Source organism: Schistocerca cancellata, chromosome 2, assembly GCF_023864275.1.
Source record: "Schistocerca cancellata isolate TAMUIC-IGC-003103 chromosome 2, iqSchCanc2.1, whole genome shotgun sequence".
In the NCBI taxonomy this organism is placed as follows: Eukaryota; Metazoa; Arthropoda; class Insecta; order Orthoptera; family Acrididae; genus Schistocerca; species Schistocerca cancellata.
This window is the reverse complement of record NC_064627.1, coordinates 460,870,507-460,889,203: the sequence shown is the minus strand read 5'-3', so window position 1 is coordinate 460,889,203 and position 18,697 is coordinate 460,870,507. Positions and strand designations below refer to the sequence as shown.

The following is an 18,697-nucleotide window of genomic DNA, read 5'->3' as shown; positions in this document are numbered from 1 at the left end:
TCACCCCTCTTCCTTCCCCTTCTACCCTTCTGCCCGAAGAAGGAGCCAATGGCTCCAAAAGCTTGCCAATTACAACCGTCTTTTCTGTGTGTGTTCTGCCGCCATCGCTTGGTGAGAAGATTTTTTTATCTATCCAATTAAATAAGAAAGTGTACTTCGATTTATGACAGTTGCATTAACTTACAAACTGATTTCTGATGCTTTGAGTTTATAATTTTGTACAATAAATTGCCTCAGTATATTTTAGGTCGGGGGGGGGGGGGGATCCTGACAATTATAGGTATGGGGAGAAATATGGCGTCATAAGAAGTCCCCGACTGATAAATTAAGATTGAACTATTAGGAGGGGGGGGGGGCGGGGGTCACAGCAGCTCACAATAAGGCTTCTGTTCCTCTAGTCACTAAGGTATACATGCCATAAACAGTAGGCTAGTTTGCCACAGTTTTCAAAACATCGATAATTTATTAATTTATATGTGAAAATATTCATGTAATGTAATTAACACACTTTGATATATTAAGTGTTTCAATATGTGTGGTTTATAAGACTCAAATTAAAGTCAGATTGTAGGTTAAAGCATAGAGTTCCATGCGATTTTATGACGTTCCTGAAATTCCTGGAGATTTTTCCATGTAAAATGTAACTCCCTGACAATTCCAGGTATTCTAGAAGAACCACCACCTTGGTGATTTATTAAAGCTTCTGTGAACTGTAACTGAAATAAATATATAAATATCTTTTTGGATCATTCGAAAAAATTGCTGCGACTATGTTGCAATTTGTGGCCACCAAGATGAGATTTATTTTCAGTGTTTTACAGCAGGCTATCATAATCACTTGCGTGTACGTGTGCACACAAAGAGTTCACCAGCGAATTCCTTAAGATACCCATCTTATTCAAGCACTGCCAGTTCCTCACTTAGATTGAAAAAAAAAAAAAATAACTTTAAATCTCAGTAATGAAAGGATGAACATACTAAAGTGGGACACAAACAGACAAGAGGAAATATGCTCCTACTGGATCATAAATAATGCTAATATGCTGCCGTTTTAAAAGACTTAAAACAGATGGCAGCTGCCTCATTCAACTTTTATCAACACTCAAAAATTTTCCCAAAAATTTTTGTCATGTGAACATATTCACATCCTTTTTAACATGCAACTCACATCTCAATCACCAATCTGCAAAAACTGTAATCCACTAACACACCCACTAATCCCTCACTGCAAGTCTGCTCAAACCCATCCACTCCCAGTTGCCCACTTTCATCCACTCATTCATTCAGCCTCACTCATATAGTTATTACAGCCTCACTCATATAGTTATTACCTCTTTGTGCCTCTTAACTGTCGCTGTTTCATTACTAACAACCACAGTCTCCTTCATTATGTACTACTACTACTACTACTACTACTACTACTGTCTCTTCTCACTGTCAGTATCTCTCTCTTCCTCACAATTGTTGTCATAGACTGTCTCATTATCACCAGCTCTCACCCATTTTCACTTTCTCCTTCTCTTTATTCCCCTCCCACTGGCACTGTCCCCATTCTTTTCCTAGCACTGTTAAGCCAAAATTTTTGGGAAAAATTTTAAATGTGCTGAGGAAGGTAGACTGGGGCAGCTGATACCAGACTTTTCAGTCAAGAGTCTTTTAAAACAGGAGCATATCAGTCTTTTGTGCTCTGATAAGAGCATTTTTCTGCTGGTTCCCTTCTTTTCCTTGCTACAGCATGGCATGTCACTCATATGAAACAAACTTTACAGGACAGTAAGATTTTGACAGTTTTCTTACAGAAAGTTGAAATAAAGCAAAACTAATTTTACACCTCTTAACAGATTTTACACATACAAAAATTTTGCTTGTGTTACAGTAATACAACACGGGGGTCTCAGAACCCTTCCAATGATAAGGGAGACACTTTACAGTATATTTCTCCATGCTACATGACTTATAAACTTCGTTTTCACCTCAGATTGGATATTATGGGTGTCTTTTATGTGTACAAGTATGGTAACACAACCTCTTCACCTCAGAAATGGATAAAAACAGCTAGAAGAGTTTCATAGTTTTTCAAGATCGGGATCTTAGGAACATACTCTAAAAATTTCAGCCATTTGCTGTGCCTAGCCATCTTGGAATTCGTAGCTCAGTTTTGGTACCTGAAAGCTGTGTATTTCAGGTTTGAACTAAATGGTGCCTCCGTAAGCCCCTTTTTACCATTTGCCTAAACAGGAGGAAGTGTGTAATATCCGAACTTTGACCTTGTACTGCATGACAGTTACAATAAAACAATCCCTCTGTTGGGTATACAAATGGTCCCCAGCCCACAGGCTACCAAAAACACTTGACTGTCTTTCTATCACCAATAGAACCTGCGGTAAAAGCCCAGAAAAATCCACTTTCTATGCACAGCATTTTGGAAAATCTTAGGCAACACACAGTATCACGCGCATACAGATTCAGAGCAAATATACGGTGCAAATTCTGCCAGAATTGACTTCAATTTCACCTTACATCAGGAATGTTTTATCAGCAACACCTTCCTTCTGAACAGCATGTTACAAAAACAGTGGCAACAGGAGCAAGGCTCTTTCACAACTGGACAAGAGGAAAAAATAATTCAGTTTATGAGACTGACATATACCCAATAAGATTTATAATAAAACTGTTTTATTTCAAGTTGGTTCTGTACATGGAATGGAAAGAATTGACCCACAAATGGAAAAGTAGTAACATTTCATGCACAAATGGCTATTTCATATTTTAACACAATAGTTCAGACATCTTAAATGTAGGAAGTATATTTTATTCAATAAATATAATTTATTCAATACAGTCCTTTGTTTAATAATCACTCACACTAAAACAGACACATTGTGGACATACAAGGATCTGGCTAAATCCTTTGGTAATGCATCGAAGTTTGTGCACTGGAACATGTACACATTTTGTCACAGATTAATTATTTTATCGGAATTTAATTTCACACTCTCTCTTTTGCTGTTTTATGCACAGCAAAATATTTTGTGCTGAGGTACATCCATATGATTAAAGGAGTGGATTATTGTAATGCCAGAATTCACAATGTGTATGTTTTACTACATAATTCACTTTCAGGAACAGTATCTGCAAACCAAAAGATGCAGAACTTTACTTTCTGACATGGATTTGTCTTATAATTTGTTTAAAAAAACAGAAAATCTTGCTTTATGGGTTAAATATAATCCAAATTTTTACTATTAATTGCACAAATAAGTAGGTACCATACACACAACTTACACAGTGTGGTACAAAGACAATGAGTAAAAGCAAACTGCTGAAAATTACGTAAGGTCTATTTCGACCACAATGAGAATGTCTTCTGAAGAATGTCTTCTTAGATATTTAGGAGAAAAATTGTGACCTTATTCAAAAGAAACCTAACAGAAAAAAACTGACCATGTGTAATGAATGTATCAAACCAAATTTGCAGCAAAGGGGTGCAGTGTGGTTGTGCATCTGAGGGAAAAAAAGAAAAAGTGGTGACTGCAAGAAATTACAAATGGAGTGTGATGAAAGAAGAAAACTGAGGGTCTTCATTGATGGCAAATCTACATTAACACCAGTAACACCAAGTGGTATAATAATGCATAGTGCACATGAGGAAAAATTCCATCAAAATAAATTTGCAGCAATTTGGGCTCTCACTGAAGACCATGACTCATTCTATACTTCAATCCTAATTGGTATACAAAAGAATAATTTTATGTTGTATTTGTAACAATGATCCATGATATCTACATACCATCTTTCATGCTAAAATTTGTATTCACAAACACTGTACTGTCTCAAAACAACCATAAAAAGTTATGAAAATTATGGCAAACAAATATACAAAGTTCAGACAAATGAAATTCTAGAAGACTATACAATACATATCTAGACACAGATAACGTGGAATTCCAGTCGTCGAAGAATTTTTAGCAACACAGTGCACAGCTCCAACCCAAGTACTTGCTTAAAATTGAGAGCAATGAGTAACTGCATACTTATCCATGTCTTCTGCCACATAACTTTCATCATCTGTATTATCAGCTGGCCATTATTTTTCTCTTTCTACAGCTCATGTGACACACAACTTGACTCTCACAAGCAACTGTCATTTCTAATTATTATTATAAAGTAAATACAGGCATTGTACAAAATAAGATCACTAAAAGGAGGATTTCAGTATGAACTTTTGTGCATTTTTGTTACTTTACACAGACCACATAATTTTACATTCACATTAACACACACAACAACTTGTTTCACACCAGAAAATATACATTTACCACATCGCTTCCCTTCTACTCCAACTAAGTTATAATTTCTAACAAATATTTCATTATCATTTATTTAAAATAACATAAATGGCACATAGTCAAAACAGATAAAGGTATACATGAACTTTCCAAGTGGGCAAGAACAATTATTACAAAGAGATGAAAACCAAATAATGCAGGCAAAAAACAAAAAATTTTGGGTATTAGTTCTGTTTCCTAACAAGAAGTTCAAGCAAATTCCCAGTTTGTGCTACACTTGCATATGATATCACTCCCACCTGGTCCTATGTTTTGTGTACCTATGCAGCCTTCTTACACATATTTCATAAGATAATGTGTATGGTACTTCAAACCACTGCCCAGCTAGTAGAATATTACCTCTGACAAGTGGCACTAAATCTTGACAAAGCAATAACAAAATAAACACTAGTACAACGATGATGATGATGATGATGATGATGGGTTGGGGGGACCTTTAAACTGCGCGGTCATCAGCGCCCGTACGAAGTCCCATAAACTGCGCGGTTATCAGCGCCAGTATGAAGTCCCAATTTTTACACAGTCCACTTTTTTTACACAATCCAATCAAGCTACTGACACAAATGATGATGATGAAATGATGATGACAACACAAACACCAAGTGCCCGGGTGGAGAAAATCCTCAACCCAGCTGGGAATCGAACCCAAGAGCCCGTGATCCAGAGGCGACAATGCTAGCCACTAGACCACGATCTGTGGACAACACTAGTAGGAAAAGGATAGATTGCTAATCATCGTAAAGATGACATGTTGAGTTGCAGACAGACATTCCGAAGCTGCTGGAGATAGCAGTTGTGTGTGTGATGTGTGTTGCTTGTGTGAATGTGTGCAAGTTTTCATTTCTGAAGAAGGTGTTGGCCAAAAGTTAAATCTGTTACAGTATTTTCATTTTGCATGTCTGCAACTCAATGTGTCTTTTTTACAATGAGTAGCAGTCAATCATTTTTCTAATATTGTTGATATTTCACCCTGGAGTTCCCATTGTTTGATTTTGCTAGTAAAATGAGATATATTTCAGAATTAATGTTCCACTACCGCACCAAGAACTATATTTTCAATTAAATATTTCATTTTATAATAAACCTATGTATGCATCAATGCAAAAGTACAATAATGTCACTAAGACTTTCAATAAGCACAACTCCCACTGAAGAGTATCACTTACCATAAAAAGTGAGAAAATGTTGTTCCATAAAAAGCTGGAACAATAAGAAGCACAGAAAAGGGAGTGCGTATGTTGGGGAGGGTCAGTAGGAGAATGATTTAATATTTGGGAAAACTATACTGCAATTATATCACAGTGACGTCATAAAAATTATTATGAATGATTGATAAATAATGTTGGTAAGAACTCTAACCACTGACCTTCAATTAACATTCTCACTGTCACCACCCTCCCTCAGCTACATTCAGAAGAGAACTTTGCTCCTGAGAATGCAAGAAATACAAAGAATTCCTTCAATTCACTAACTGATACAGTTACTGATGAGAACAGAATTTTTACAAATTCCTTACTGCTTACAATTTTTTTTCAGTTTCCTTGTCCTAAGTACCTTCACTTTCAATATTACCTTTATCTGAAAAATATTTCAAAATATGAAATACGAAAAATAATACTGCTCTATGTTGAAATTACAGATCTTCAAGGAAATATTTCCTTCGTCTTAGACAGTACATTTCTAGACAAATAAAATATAAAAAACCAATTAATTTCACTAACTACTTGGTGGTACATTGTTTTCCACTGGGCCATTAAGGACAAGGCTTTCTTCTAATAATATTTCAGTTTCCTCGTCTGAAATAAAAGAAAAAGAGAACAACATAAGATGAAACAGCATATGCATTTTAAATTTGGGAAGAGTGGCCATAAAGATAAGTCACACACACACACACACACACACACACACACACACACACACCCTACACTACAAGAATTTGTAGTAGAGGTAGAGGGGGGGGGGGAGGCAAAGATCATGAAAAATTATTGAATAAGACAAAAAAGGCAGTTTTACATACTGGCAGCCATTCAATCTTTAAACACACAGCCAATATTTGTCAAACATTCTGAAATTCAAAGCATCAGTGCAGTTTTCTTTAGCTGATATTATACAGTTTCTCACTAGATCTCAACTAGATATCTCACGAACAAATCTAAAGTCATCCCCCCCCCTACACGCACACGCACACGCACGCACGCACGCACGCACGCACACACACACACACACGCGCGCGCGCGCGCGCGTGTACTAAACTTATGAAATCAGAATTAATTCTAACTATTTGAGAAACCATTTCTTTTTTTTTGAGATCCATAAATTCTTCCTCCATTACCTTTCTTATTCTCCATCTTCAGACTCTTCACTTTTCAATTTACAAATCACACCTTCTGAGAGAGGTCTCACATTGTGCATTTATGTGGACAATATTTCTTTATTATTACAGAAATATGTGAGTGAGTGTGGTTTTAATGTCTTCAAGTAAGAATAATTTGAACCAAATATACAGGGTGTTACTTTCAGGAAAGATTCCTCACACACAAATAAAGAAAAGATGCTATGTGGACATGTGACCCAAAACGCTTAATTTCCATGTTAGAGCTCATTTTAGTTTCGTCAGTATGTACTGTACTTCCTCGATTCACCACCAGTTGGCCCAATTGAAGGAAGGTAATGTTGACTTCGGTGCTTGTGTTGACATGCGACTCGTTGCTCTACAGTACTAGCATCAGGCACATCAGTACGTAGCATCAACAGGTTAGTGTTCATCACGAACGTGGTTTTGCAGTCAGTGCAATGTTTACAAATACAGAGTTCGCAGATGCCCATTTGATGTATGGATTAGCACTGGGCAATAGGCGTGGCACGGTACGTTTGTATCGAGACAAATTTCCAGAACAAAGGTGTCCCGACGGGAAGACGTTCGAAGCAATTGATCGGCGTCTTAGGGAGCACGGAACATTCTAGCCTATGACTCGCGACTGGGGAAGACCTAGAACGATGAGGACACCTGCAATGGACGAGGCAATTCTTCGTGCAGTTGATGATAACCCTAATGTCAGCGTCAGAGAAGTTTCTGCTGTACAAGGTAACATTGACTACGTCACTGTATGGAGAGTGCTACAGAAGAACCAGTTGTTTCTGTACCATGTACAGTGTGTCCAGGCACTATCAGCAGCTGATTGGCCACCACGGGTACACTTCTGCGAATGGTTCATCCAACAATGTGTCAATCCTCATTTCAGTGCAAATGTTCTCTTTACGGATGAGGCTTCATTCCAACGTGATCAAATTGTAAATTTTCACAATCAACATGTGTGGGCTGACGAGAATCCGCAAGCAATTGTGCTATCACGTCATCAACACAGATTTTCTGTGAACGTTTTGGCAGGCATTGTTGGTGATGTCTTGATTGGGCCCCATGTTCTTCCACCTATGCTCAATGGAGTACGTTATCATGATTTCATACGGGATACTCTACCTGTGCTGCTAGAACATGTGCCTTTACAAGTACGACACAATATGCGGTTCATGCACGATGGAGCTCCTGCACATTTCAGTCGAAGTGTTCGTACGCTTCTCAACAACAGATTCGGTGACCGATGGATTGGTAGAGGCGGACCAATTCCATGGCCTCCACGCTCTCCTGACCTCAACCCTCTTGACTTTCATTTATGGGGGCATTTGAAATCTCTTGTCTACGCAACCCCGGTACCAAATGTAGAGACTCCTCGTGCTCGTATTGTGGACAGCTGTGATACAATACGCCATTCTCCAGGGCTGCATCAGCGCATCAGGGAGTCCATGCGACGGAGGGTGGAAGCATGTATCCTCGCTAACGGAGGACATTTTGAACATTTCCTGTAACAAAGTGTTTGAAGTCACACTGGTACGTTCTGTTGCTGTGTGTTTCCATTCCATGATTAATGTGATTTGAAGAGAAGTAATAAAATGAGCTCTAACATGGAAAGTAAGCGTTTCCAGACACATGTCCAAATAACACATTTTCTTTCATTGTGTGCGAGGAATGTTTCCTTAAAGTTTGGCCGTACCTTTTTGTAACACCCTGTATAACTTTTAAACAAAACTGTCCAACAGTTGCCTCTACTGTAAAATGCTGAATATATCAGGACACTGAACTGGGAAAGTTGGCTAGGTACATATTTCTCCACGTATGTCCAATAACATGAATACTTCACAAAAAACTCTGGAAAACAGTGTCTATTCTAAATTTAATATTTTTACTGATACTGCTACTTCACTGATTCTACTTCTTTTCCTGCAGAGTTTAATTTATGTTTTATGATATTATACATGTCTAAACATCTAAGATAAGGTTTCAGGAAAAAGTGTAGATAAAGCAAATAGCCTGCCACAAATTACCTGATTCATCAGATAGCTGCTGCGGAGAGAGGCGACACCCACGAGCTAAGTAAGCTTGGAGGCGGCTGACGGATGCTAATATAAGACCAAGGAATGGTGGTGAAGGTGTAAGTGGCCGGGAGATATATTCAGGGTGATATTGTGTTGCAACGTAATATGGGTGCCCTTCCAACTCCAACACTTCCATTCGAACTTTCTCCTCATCGTGACCTGTCCACAAACAAATAAAAATTGCTAATCTGATGTATGCACCTGGTTAAGCATAATTAACAAAAAAGATAATTATCAGTTGTGAGGTGACAAAAATCATCACAAACATCTGTAAAGCATCAGTTCATCATTATAGAACATATGCATGGTTAAACACTGCACTGAACTGTAGTAGACAGACACATATCAATAATTTAACTCACTAACTATATTGTACCTGTAAAGCCTTTTGCAAGAACATTAAATTTTAGTAGTACTTTCATCGTGACATTAGTTAAAACTGAGGATTGGTCCCAGCTTACATCTGGTTCTATCCTTTCACCAAAGTATGAAATGCCCTCATTTAAAATATAGTGCCTGGTGATTTGTAAGTCACAGACATCCCGAGACTGGGAGTACCTCACTGGAACATGAAGCCATGAACCACTGGACTGTTGACGTACTGGGAGGTTGGAAAGCTTGAAGAGAGTGTATGTAAGTACACAGCTGGATTGTTGGCTTCATTAACTGCAGCTTATTGTCTCTCACTGACAGCTGCCCTTCCTCCCATAGCTGCATGGTTCTCAGACTCTATGACAGCCTGAAGGCAAATAGCATACTGTCACTGTGTTCCCTGCAGGCCTCCACAGCTGTTTTGTCTTTCTTGCTCATTTCCCCAAACTGCTACATGCCCTAATACCCAGAAGAATCATACATGCTTCCTTGGTTTTGAAGAAGGGACACTTTGTCCTGTATTGTATCACTTTCTTTGCTTACTATAATGCTTGTAGGGTACACAGCAACTCAGAGCAGATGAGAATGTTTCTGATTTGATGAGATGTCATCTGTCCCAGTGCCTTGAACAACGGTCAAGAAGAGAGTTTGTTTACAAACTGCATCTGTATTTAGTATTATTTTGTTTAATGTTTCTGACCAAGATAACTATTGACAAAAAAGCACACTAGACTCGCAAGAGTCCAGTTCGTAGGATTGCCTTAATAAAAATATGAGGTAAAATGATTTAACAGCCCACAAAATAATAAATTTTAAATGTAATTAACTGAAAATCTCATGCAGACTGACATTTAATTTAAGAAAAACAGAAATTACAGAAAATGCTGCAAGTGGGTATAGACTGAAATCAATGAGGAAAGTTGAAAATTTGTGCCAAATTAGGGTCTCCTACTTATTAGGAACAGATGTTTGACCACTAAGCCATCCGGACACAGTGGTCATTGCAACTGCACGGACTACCCTAGCACGCCTCTCATCAGACCCAAATATCCAACTTATCCACACACTACTAACATAATGCCCCTTGCCCGTTATCCTCACTACTCACAGCATTTCGCCCATTCCCGTAAGAGTATGAGCCCGAAGGGCATCTGCATTAAAGGGATCACTGGTCTTCATGCGCATGCACACCCTCGTGCGTACACGCACTTAAATATCATGGACGTAAAATACGTGACAGTGGCGACACTTTCTTTTTTTATTCTTTTGTGTGTTCAAAATGTCAGGGTTTTAAAAACTTGAGAACAAGTCCAAATACCATATAAGCTAATAAGTGAGGTTATTCAATTATATCTTTGTATCTGAAAATACTATTTTGAAACGAGTCATTACAGAAGGAATGTACTAGAACAAGTTAACCTCCTTCAAGTATCCTGTACTTTCGGGAGCAATTACACAAGTATTTTATTTTCAGACAAGAAAATAAGAGCTCCAAGGTGGACATGAATCGTCAGTTTCCATGTACAAAGCATTATACTATCTATAGAAATTGTATCACATGTAACATTACTGCCCTAGATATATGCATAATTAGTTTTTCAAGCAGAATACCAAATCTGACAGTGACGCTTGTTTATAAGAACACAATGTGTGGACACTAACAGGGTTTATACGCGGACAAGGAAAAATAAATTCCAGGATTTCCCGGTTAAAAATACACTTTCTCCCGGGTGACAACGTGTGTTTTCCGTGTTAAGTGACAGTATATTTTCCCTTATCAATCCTTTGAATGGTTATGGTTTTATACACAGGCATAGAATTTCCCGGCACTTTGGAAAATGAAACACAGGGAAAAAGACATGTTTTGGAAATATCTTTGATGTGCAGCAACATGTACACTGCGTATTTTCGTATTACGAAAGTATACATTGGAATTCCACCGAAAACCGCATGTTACTTTCCGAATCATTGAAATCGAGATTGCGATATGCGATTGTAAGCCAGTCGTAGCTCATGTCACGTGATCTCACCAGCCAATGGCAGCGGATATTCAGAGCCTAGGACACGTGATGTAGTCAGCCAACAGCAACATCACTGGTAAGTAGCATGAACACACAAACAGGGAAAGTTAATAGTTTAAATTAATATACACAGTGTTGCTACAATAAAAACAAAGCTTTCACATATAATATTGGTCTCCAAAGTTAATAAGCTGCAAGAGAAGCTGAGCTTTCGCATATAATTTTCATCTTTTTTGCGCGTGTTACACTTAAGATATATCACACAAATGTGCCAGTAAAATTTTTAATAATGACATAAATGTCTGATCTTCAGGGTTCAAAATTCTTCTAAATGGCTCGTCATCAAAAATTTGATTTTTAAATGAGAGTCAAATGCTCTGTGATTTAATAAATTCACAGTACATTCATGCAAATAGTTCAACTTACGTAAAAGGATATTTACTTTGAAAGTAACGCTTTTCAAACTACCATTTGCAATATTTTCCCACAACCTGTTAGAAATAGGTTCGTTTCAGCACTTGTCAGTGTGTGCAGATAACAGGTGACACCGCACTATCATGATGTAGGAAGCCCATGTGTACGTACATGCGAAATAGTAAAAGATCATACATTATGTCATAAAAGAAACAAGACATTAGAGGATACTCCAAGAGCATTGGAACTTCGTGAAGCATACTAAAATGTGCGTACTTAAAGTGCACATTTGTATGTCCAGATTCCCAATGAAGTAGACCATGACCTGATATTAAGCTTTTCAGTGCGTTTTTCGGGATGTAAATTTTCTTGGAGCACCAGTACTGTATTATATCAAGTTTGGTTTTTTATTATGGCAAAATACCATATGTGCTAGAAGATGAAAACATGCACTTGAAATGCAGTGAACAGTTGAAACTAGCCAGTACTGTGGAATTAAACATTTCGTTTCAAATACACTGACTGCCTCTGCGGAAAAGTTTATAAAAGTTACATTTCTTTAGCAAACAGCCAAAAATAACTTCATTGTTCTGCAAGGCGATTAATGCTTGACTGTCAGAAACGTGGAAATAAAATAAAATCTGAAACTAATGACAAATTTTAGCCTTGCATAATTATGTGAATGCATTTTAATTCACTTGATAGCTCCCGGCCACAGATACTCATTGTTTTCATTTGACGTGAGAGTAAACGAGGGTGAAACAGCAAAATCACTAAATGTAAACTCGGGTCATGTGGAGACTACCCACTATAACTCAGACTGCTCTGCACATCAGCCCCAAATCTACAATATTTGCGAACGCAGTCAATACTAAAACAAAATCGAATTTTCAAAAATATGTTCATCTTGTAGCACATATCTTCCTGAAAAGTCTGAAACATAAAACAAGTGTTCGAGGAAATGTTAAGACTTATTATTTGGTCTGAAGTGTGCCAAAGTGCAGTGCCACACCTCTTCATAAAGTGTTGTTCTATCGCACGTCACTGTATTTCGCTCTGTGGAATTGAAACGTGTATATTTTGTAATGGATGCCATCAAACTATATTCAGGACAGTGGAAATTGAAATGTCCTGTGATGCCTCTCCTGCTCCCAGTCGGCCGGTTTGACAGCTTGCCCCTCTTTAATCTCGCAAATAATAGCGGACGGGAGTATTTGTAACCAGGAGAACAAGAACTCTTCAGAAAATTTGCACTCTTTATTGCCTATTAGCTAATAACTTGCTGTTTTGTGTGATATAAAATTAAATATAGGATACATAAAACCAATAAAGACAAGAGATAAGCAAGAAATTACATATTTCTTCAATCCTTAGTCCCTAGCATTATCTCTCTCTCTCTCTCTCTCTCTCTCTCTCTCTCTAATCTTGCTCAGCTTTACATGGATTGCTTTCCTTTCTGCGAAAGAATCTATTACCTCATCAAAGTTTGTCAAACGTTTTGCTACATGAAAAATCGAAATGTCATTATCTAATACTGAAAAAGCTGTTAACACAAATAATACCCAAGACTGGTGTGGTTTCTCGATCTGATTACATCTATTTTGTCATTGTCTGCTAGATAAAACAAAATAGGACTTTCTAATATTGCAGTAATTTTGTAACACACACCAAATAAACGAGACTGTTTTGGGACAAATGGCCACTTTTATAAAAAGACAGAATATAATTCATGAAGTACCAATATCAAATGCCTATTAGGCCTACAACAAGCAAAAAGCTTTACGTTGGGAAATAGTTTCACATTTCATTCATACACATCAGTTTCTCAAGCATGAGATTGAAAAGAAGTATTACGAAATTTTTACATAAATTTGGAATTGTCTTATTCTTCCACAAGTTGTGTGATGCCCCTTTTCTTCTCCTTCTTCATTCTAACCAACAATCTTGTCATCAACAATTCTGTAGCTATTCCTGCCATTGTCAAAAATTGTTCGCCAATCAACTTCACTGACCCTGCCAGAATCACCTGTTTAGTTATCCTGTTAGGCGCTATTACATGTTCATACAACACGTTTTCTGCATTACTTCCAAAATAGAACTTAAGCGGCTTACTAGTATAGTGATCTGGCCATAAATTTTCTGTCAAAATTTCATTTTCTTGGGTACACCAAGAAGATAATACGTAATTTTTCTCACCTGTTACTCCTGTCAGTGGTTTATTTCCATTCTGGTAGTCCGAATCTATAGATTTCGCTAGTAATTATAACAAAGCTCATCATTCGCAAACCCAATCAACCACATAATCAGATAGTGATTGGCATTCATCTATTTGGCTTTACTCCGCTCAGCTCGTATAGCCCCATCCCCTTTTGTCTGCGGAAAGTGTATTTCTAGATGTGACGAGGATTCTCCTGACAGACATCACGCATTCAAAAATCAACTTATGACTCATTCAGAAATCAACTTAAAATGTGTTCAAAAATGTTCAAAAACCAACTGGGAAGCGTTTCAAAATCATATGAATAATCGATAGACAAACGTGCGCTGGATGCTAGGCGCTCTGTGAAACAAGTTCTTTACCTGAAGAATATGAATTTGGCACCCCCTTTCCCTGGTAGCATCTAGCTGCTTGCTGCGACTGCTTGCACAGCCAACAGCCACATTCCTGTAGCCAGAAGCGGGAAAATCTACAACTCAAACTCGACTCGACTGCGCATGCGCACGAGCCCACTCTTAACTCTAAAATGAATCTAATGTAAACATTTAGGACTTCACGCTCATCGGAGGCAATCTGTTGTTATGAACCATTGCATAGTCTTCCTAAAGCCTTTGACACATTTTGCTGTTGGCAGACGCTTGCATGAGCACTGTGTGTCTTTGTTGTATATGACACATTTCCTTCCCAATTTAAGCTATTTTCGTTTTTTTCTCTTGTTTATGTTTTGTTGTTGAAGTATTATTCTGCAGCAGCGGGATACAGTAATATCCTTTGTTTTCTTAGCAGTAAAAATTACAAAATTTTAACTGAAAACTAAAACAATGAAAAATTCCCGGAATTCTAAAAAGTTCGAAGGTTTTTCCCGGATCTCCCAGTTGTCCCGGGGCAAATACACCCTGACTAAAGAGCACCTGTTAATTGCATGTGAATTTTGAAGCATGTGTCTTCACAAGCACAGGATATGCCAATATGAATACTTCAGAACGTAACCAAAATTATTATAATTACAGTGTTGCACGTAGCACGAAATGAATTTAAAAGCAAAACTGTTGCCAATCAATTTGAAAATAACTCTTAAGAAGTTTCTGCCTTATATAAAATCAATCTATTCCGTCACCCAAGTGATCGTATCAGCAACAAAATGGGAGACAAATAAAAGGTCAAAATACTAAATTTGACCTATCAAAATTGCTTCACTGTAGAAGACGATAATAAAATTGTTCCTTTCAATCATCGTATGAATGCGGAAATTGTAGGTACTGTGAAATGTGATTTCAGAACAAAAAATCAACTAAAACCACTTAATGGTGGAAAGGCTTTGGACCTCATGAAATTCCTGTGACATTCTACACAATATATAAAAAACTTGCTCCTCATCTAGTAGCAGTTCATCATAGGCTGCTGGAACAACATCGGGTATTAAGTGATTGGAGAGAAAAAGTGCAAGTCATACCTATTTTCAGAAAATGTTGTCAGACAGACGCACATAATTGCAGGATTATATTGCTGATGTCACTCTGTTGCAAAGTTGTAGGACACACTTTAGTCTCACACATTACAACCTTTTTGGAGAAGGTAATTCACTATTTAAAAAAAAAAAAACTTTTATTCTGCAAACAGAAATTTCGAGAATCTACACATGCTCTGTTCATCCATGAGATAAACTATTACAGCACTATCTATCACAAAGCAAAAAAAGTGGTCCAACATTCTTATTTCTTCACGTACTACACGAATATGTAATAAAAAATGGGGGTTACTAAACCCCCCCCCCCCCCCCCACACACACACACACACACACACACAGATGTCCGTTTGACCTATGGCAGCGCCATCTAGCAGGCCAACCATAGCGCCATCTGATTCCCCCTTCAAACTAGACAAGTTTCGTTCTTCGTAGTTTTTTCGTTTGATGCTTATTTCATGAGATATTTGGTCCAGTCACTATCAATGGAGCACCCTGTATAAATTTAGTTTTTGATAAAAGTGACAACAGCCTGATTCATTGGAAGAATCCTTGAATAACATAATTCATTCTTGCAAGACACTGCTTATAAACCACTTGTTCAACTGATTTCTGAGTAGTCTCATCAGTCTGGGACTCATCACATTCGATTAATACAAGGGAGAGAAGATATGACAAAGAACATGTTTCATTTATTCACCTGTTCACCTAGTAACATTGACTGCTTTACCGAAATCTTTAACAAATTCTGGTGGCAGATGCTACAAGAGGGGTTTCTGCATCATGGAGATGTTTACAGTTAAAATTCTGAGACAGCATATTCCAATGGGCAACCCTCACACAAACTCACTGTTAAATGACCACGATGAGAAATCAGATAAATTTGATGTCACACAGAGGATTACTAACAGTCATTCTTTTCATGTACTATCTGTGATTGGAACAGGGTAGAGAGACACTATATGTTAGTACCACAAGTGTCCTTTGCCCCACACCATCAGATTGCCTGTGGGGTACAGATACAGATGTAGTGGGGACTGTCGATGTTAGGTTTTCTCTGTGATACATTTCCAGCTCCATAACTTCCTCTTTTGCATATTCATAATGCAACAAGAATCACTTCATTTCAATGATACAAACTAGCAGCAAAAGCCACACAGTCCAAAGCATGCAACCCCAAAGCCCAAACCTAAGTGCAGAGCACACAAGCACTGGAAAATGAAATCAACAATGTTTCTATCATCACAGTGAAGTTATCCTACTGCAGTAATGCCAAGACTGCAAACAGCAACATGTAATGCAAGTGCTCTCTCAATGGTGCTCTTGAGCTGCACTGAGCACCTGACACTTGGTAAATTATTAGTGCTGCACACACGTGTCATCTTCCTATCTGATCATTTTTAAACAACAAATTGCTTAATACTACTTTCACTCGGTAAAATAATGACAGTATCAGACTGACAACCTGAGATTCACTTGATATGTCCCTAAGAAGAACTTTAATCTGTTATTGTTTCACAATATGAGAGTATCTGAGAATCATCAAAAACAACGTGAAATATTTTACTGACTCACCCACAAACTTCATTCCAGCAGACTCTAAGTCAGCAACATACTTAGGGTTTACTTCATATCGATGCCTGTGCCTTTCTTGAATGTGATCTTTCTTGCCATACAGTTGCCCTGCAATAACATTTAAAGTAAAAAGTAAAAGCCTCATTTCTTTGAAATGCACAAAGTCAATTAATTCCATCTTGCAACTACTACCTAATGAATACTGAAACTGTCACAAAAAGAATGAGTTTAAGGAAAAAGGTAAAGTACATAAGGAATTAAGTCAAACATCACGAATGCTCATCAACACCTCTGAACGTGCTAGACAGTTGTCATGTACATGTAATCACAATTCCTTTCACATATTGAAATGTCACATTCAACTACCATGCAGCATACATCAAACTCTGGAATCTAAAGAAATGAATCACTTTGAGAAACAATAAGTAGTAGTTCACTGTTCATTTGTAGACCCATACCCTTGTTTCCTGCTTAAAATGTGTGAGACAAAATGGGTTACTGCAGAACTTCACTAAAAAACCTACTTACTCCTTTCTTTACACAATTGTTCTTGATGAGACCACATATATATGTTCTCTCTCTCTCTCTCTCTCTCTCTCTCTCTCCCTCCCTCCCCCCCCCCCTTCCCCCCTCTCCCTCTCCCTCTCTCTTTGCTGTTTATTTCAATCAATTTGTTTTTCAAATACCACTTTAATATGATTTGCTAATAAACACACCCCATAACTTCATAACACTAATTTTGCTAAGTTCTCAATAAAGCTACTACACACAAAAAAGGAACAGTTAAACAGCAAACAAAGTTTGCATTATTACGTTTCAATGACTTTTATGCAAATGCATTACATAGATCTATTCTAAAAATAAACATTTACAAGTACCAATATTTACATATCTCAGTTATCTGTATTACTACGCAGCTATCCCAGAACAGGTTGCAAGGTGCCTGTCTAACAGCTTCTGTGAGCTACAAAAATTTGGTTCTCAACATTTCACATAAGTACTGCTCAAATTTAAAAAAAATATAATGCTGTCATAATCTACTAGTGAAGAGTATTACAATTAGAAATTGTGTGTACCTTGAGACAATATATGTGAGTGTACATAAATACCCTGACTTTATTCAGCCAGTATTTGAGAATGACAGCACTCGGAGACTCCAAACAAACTTTGAATACGATTTCAAACCTTTTTATACTTTCTCGCACTCACATGCTTAATGCCAAATATTTAACATAGTAGCTCATTCGTAAAGTAATCACATGGTGATTGGAAGCAATACAAAATGTGAAATTTTTCAACGTTTAGTACAGCTGTCTCATTGTAAGACAAAATAAAGGGGCAGGCAAAATTTAAAATAATAGTTATCTTCATGACTAGAATACAAAAAACACTGTGTTAAAAATACGGTCCCACTACAAATGTGGGAGTTGTGTTGCGAGAGCAACAAACCACAAGTAAATGACCTGTGTGTAAATGGGTCAGGATGACACTATCCTGTTACATGGGCAGGAGGAGGTAAGCCAGTGGCAGTTTGTGTAATCAACTAGATCTTATTTCCAGCACTTCCAACCACTACTCCTCCCCCCAATGAAGTACAGATACTACTTAAGAAAGTAAAAAAGACAACCTGCTCTCAAATGGCATTGTATCAAGCTGTGTTCCTTGGAGGTTTCTTTGTCTGCTATATTCCTATTTATGAAGATTAGCATACAATCACCAGAGTATAAATTTTGCTTCTTGTAAAACAGACAAAGGTGCCTGATGTTCCTCAATGAGCATCCTGAACAGACTTGCAGTCAACAAGAAAGCAAAAAGCCAATTAACTAACCTTTTCCTTCTGTTTTTCCCTGGA

General features: G+C 37.6%; 1 protein-coding gene across 1 annotated transcript in view; it reads right to left on the bottom strand.

Annotated features, from left to right (window-relative positions):
* Positions 1 to 2,659: 2,659 nt before the first annotated feature.
* Positions 2,660 to 18,697, bottom strand: part of LOC126161965 (CTP synthase) — an 83,165-nt gene continuing 67,127 nt past the window's right edge. Inside the window, exons 11-13 of the mRNA XM_049918149.1 lie at positions 16,846 to 16,953; positions 8,730 to 8,939; positions 2,660 to 6,145 (exon numbers count right to left, since the gene is read on the bottom strand). Coding sequence (XP_049774106.1) covers positions 6,066 to 6,145; positions 8,730 to 8,939; positions 16,846 to 16,953 — 398 coding nt within the window. The 3' untranslated portion in view covers positions 2,660 to 6,065. The remainder of the gene's footprint in view (positions 6,146 to 8,729; positions 8,940 to 16,845; positions 16,954 to 18,697) is intronic.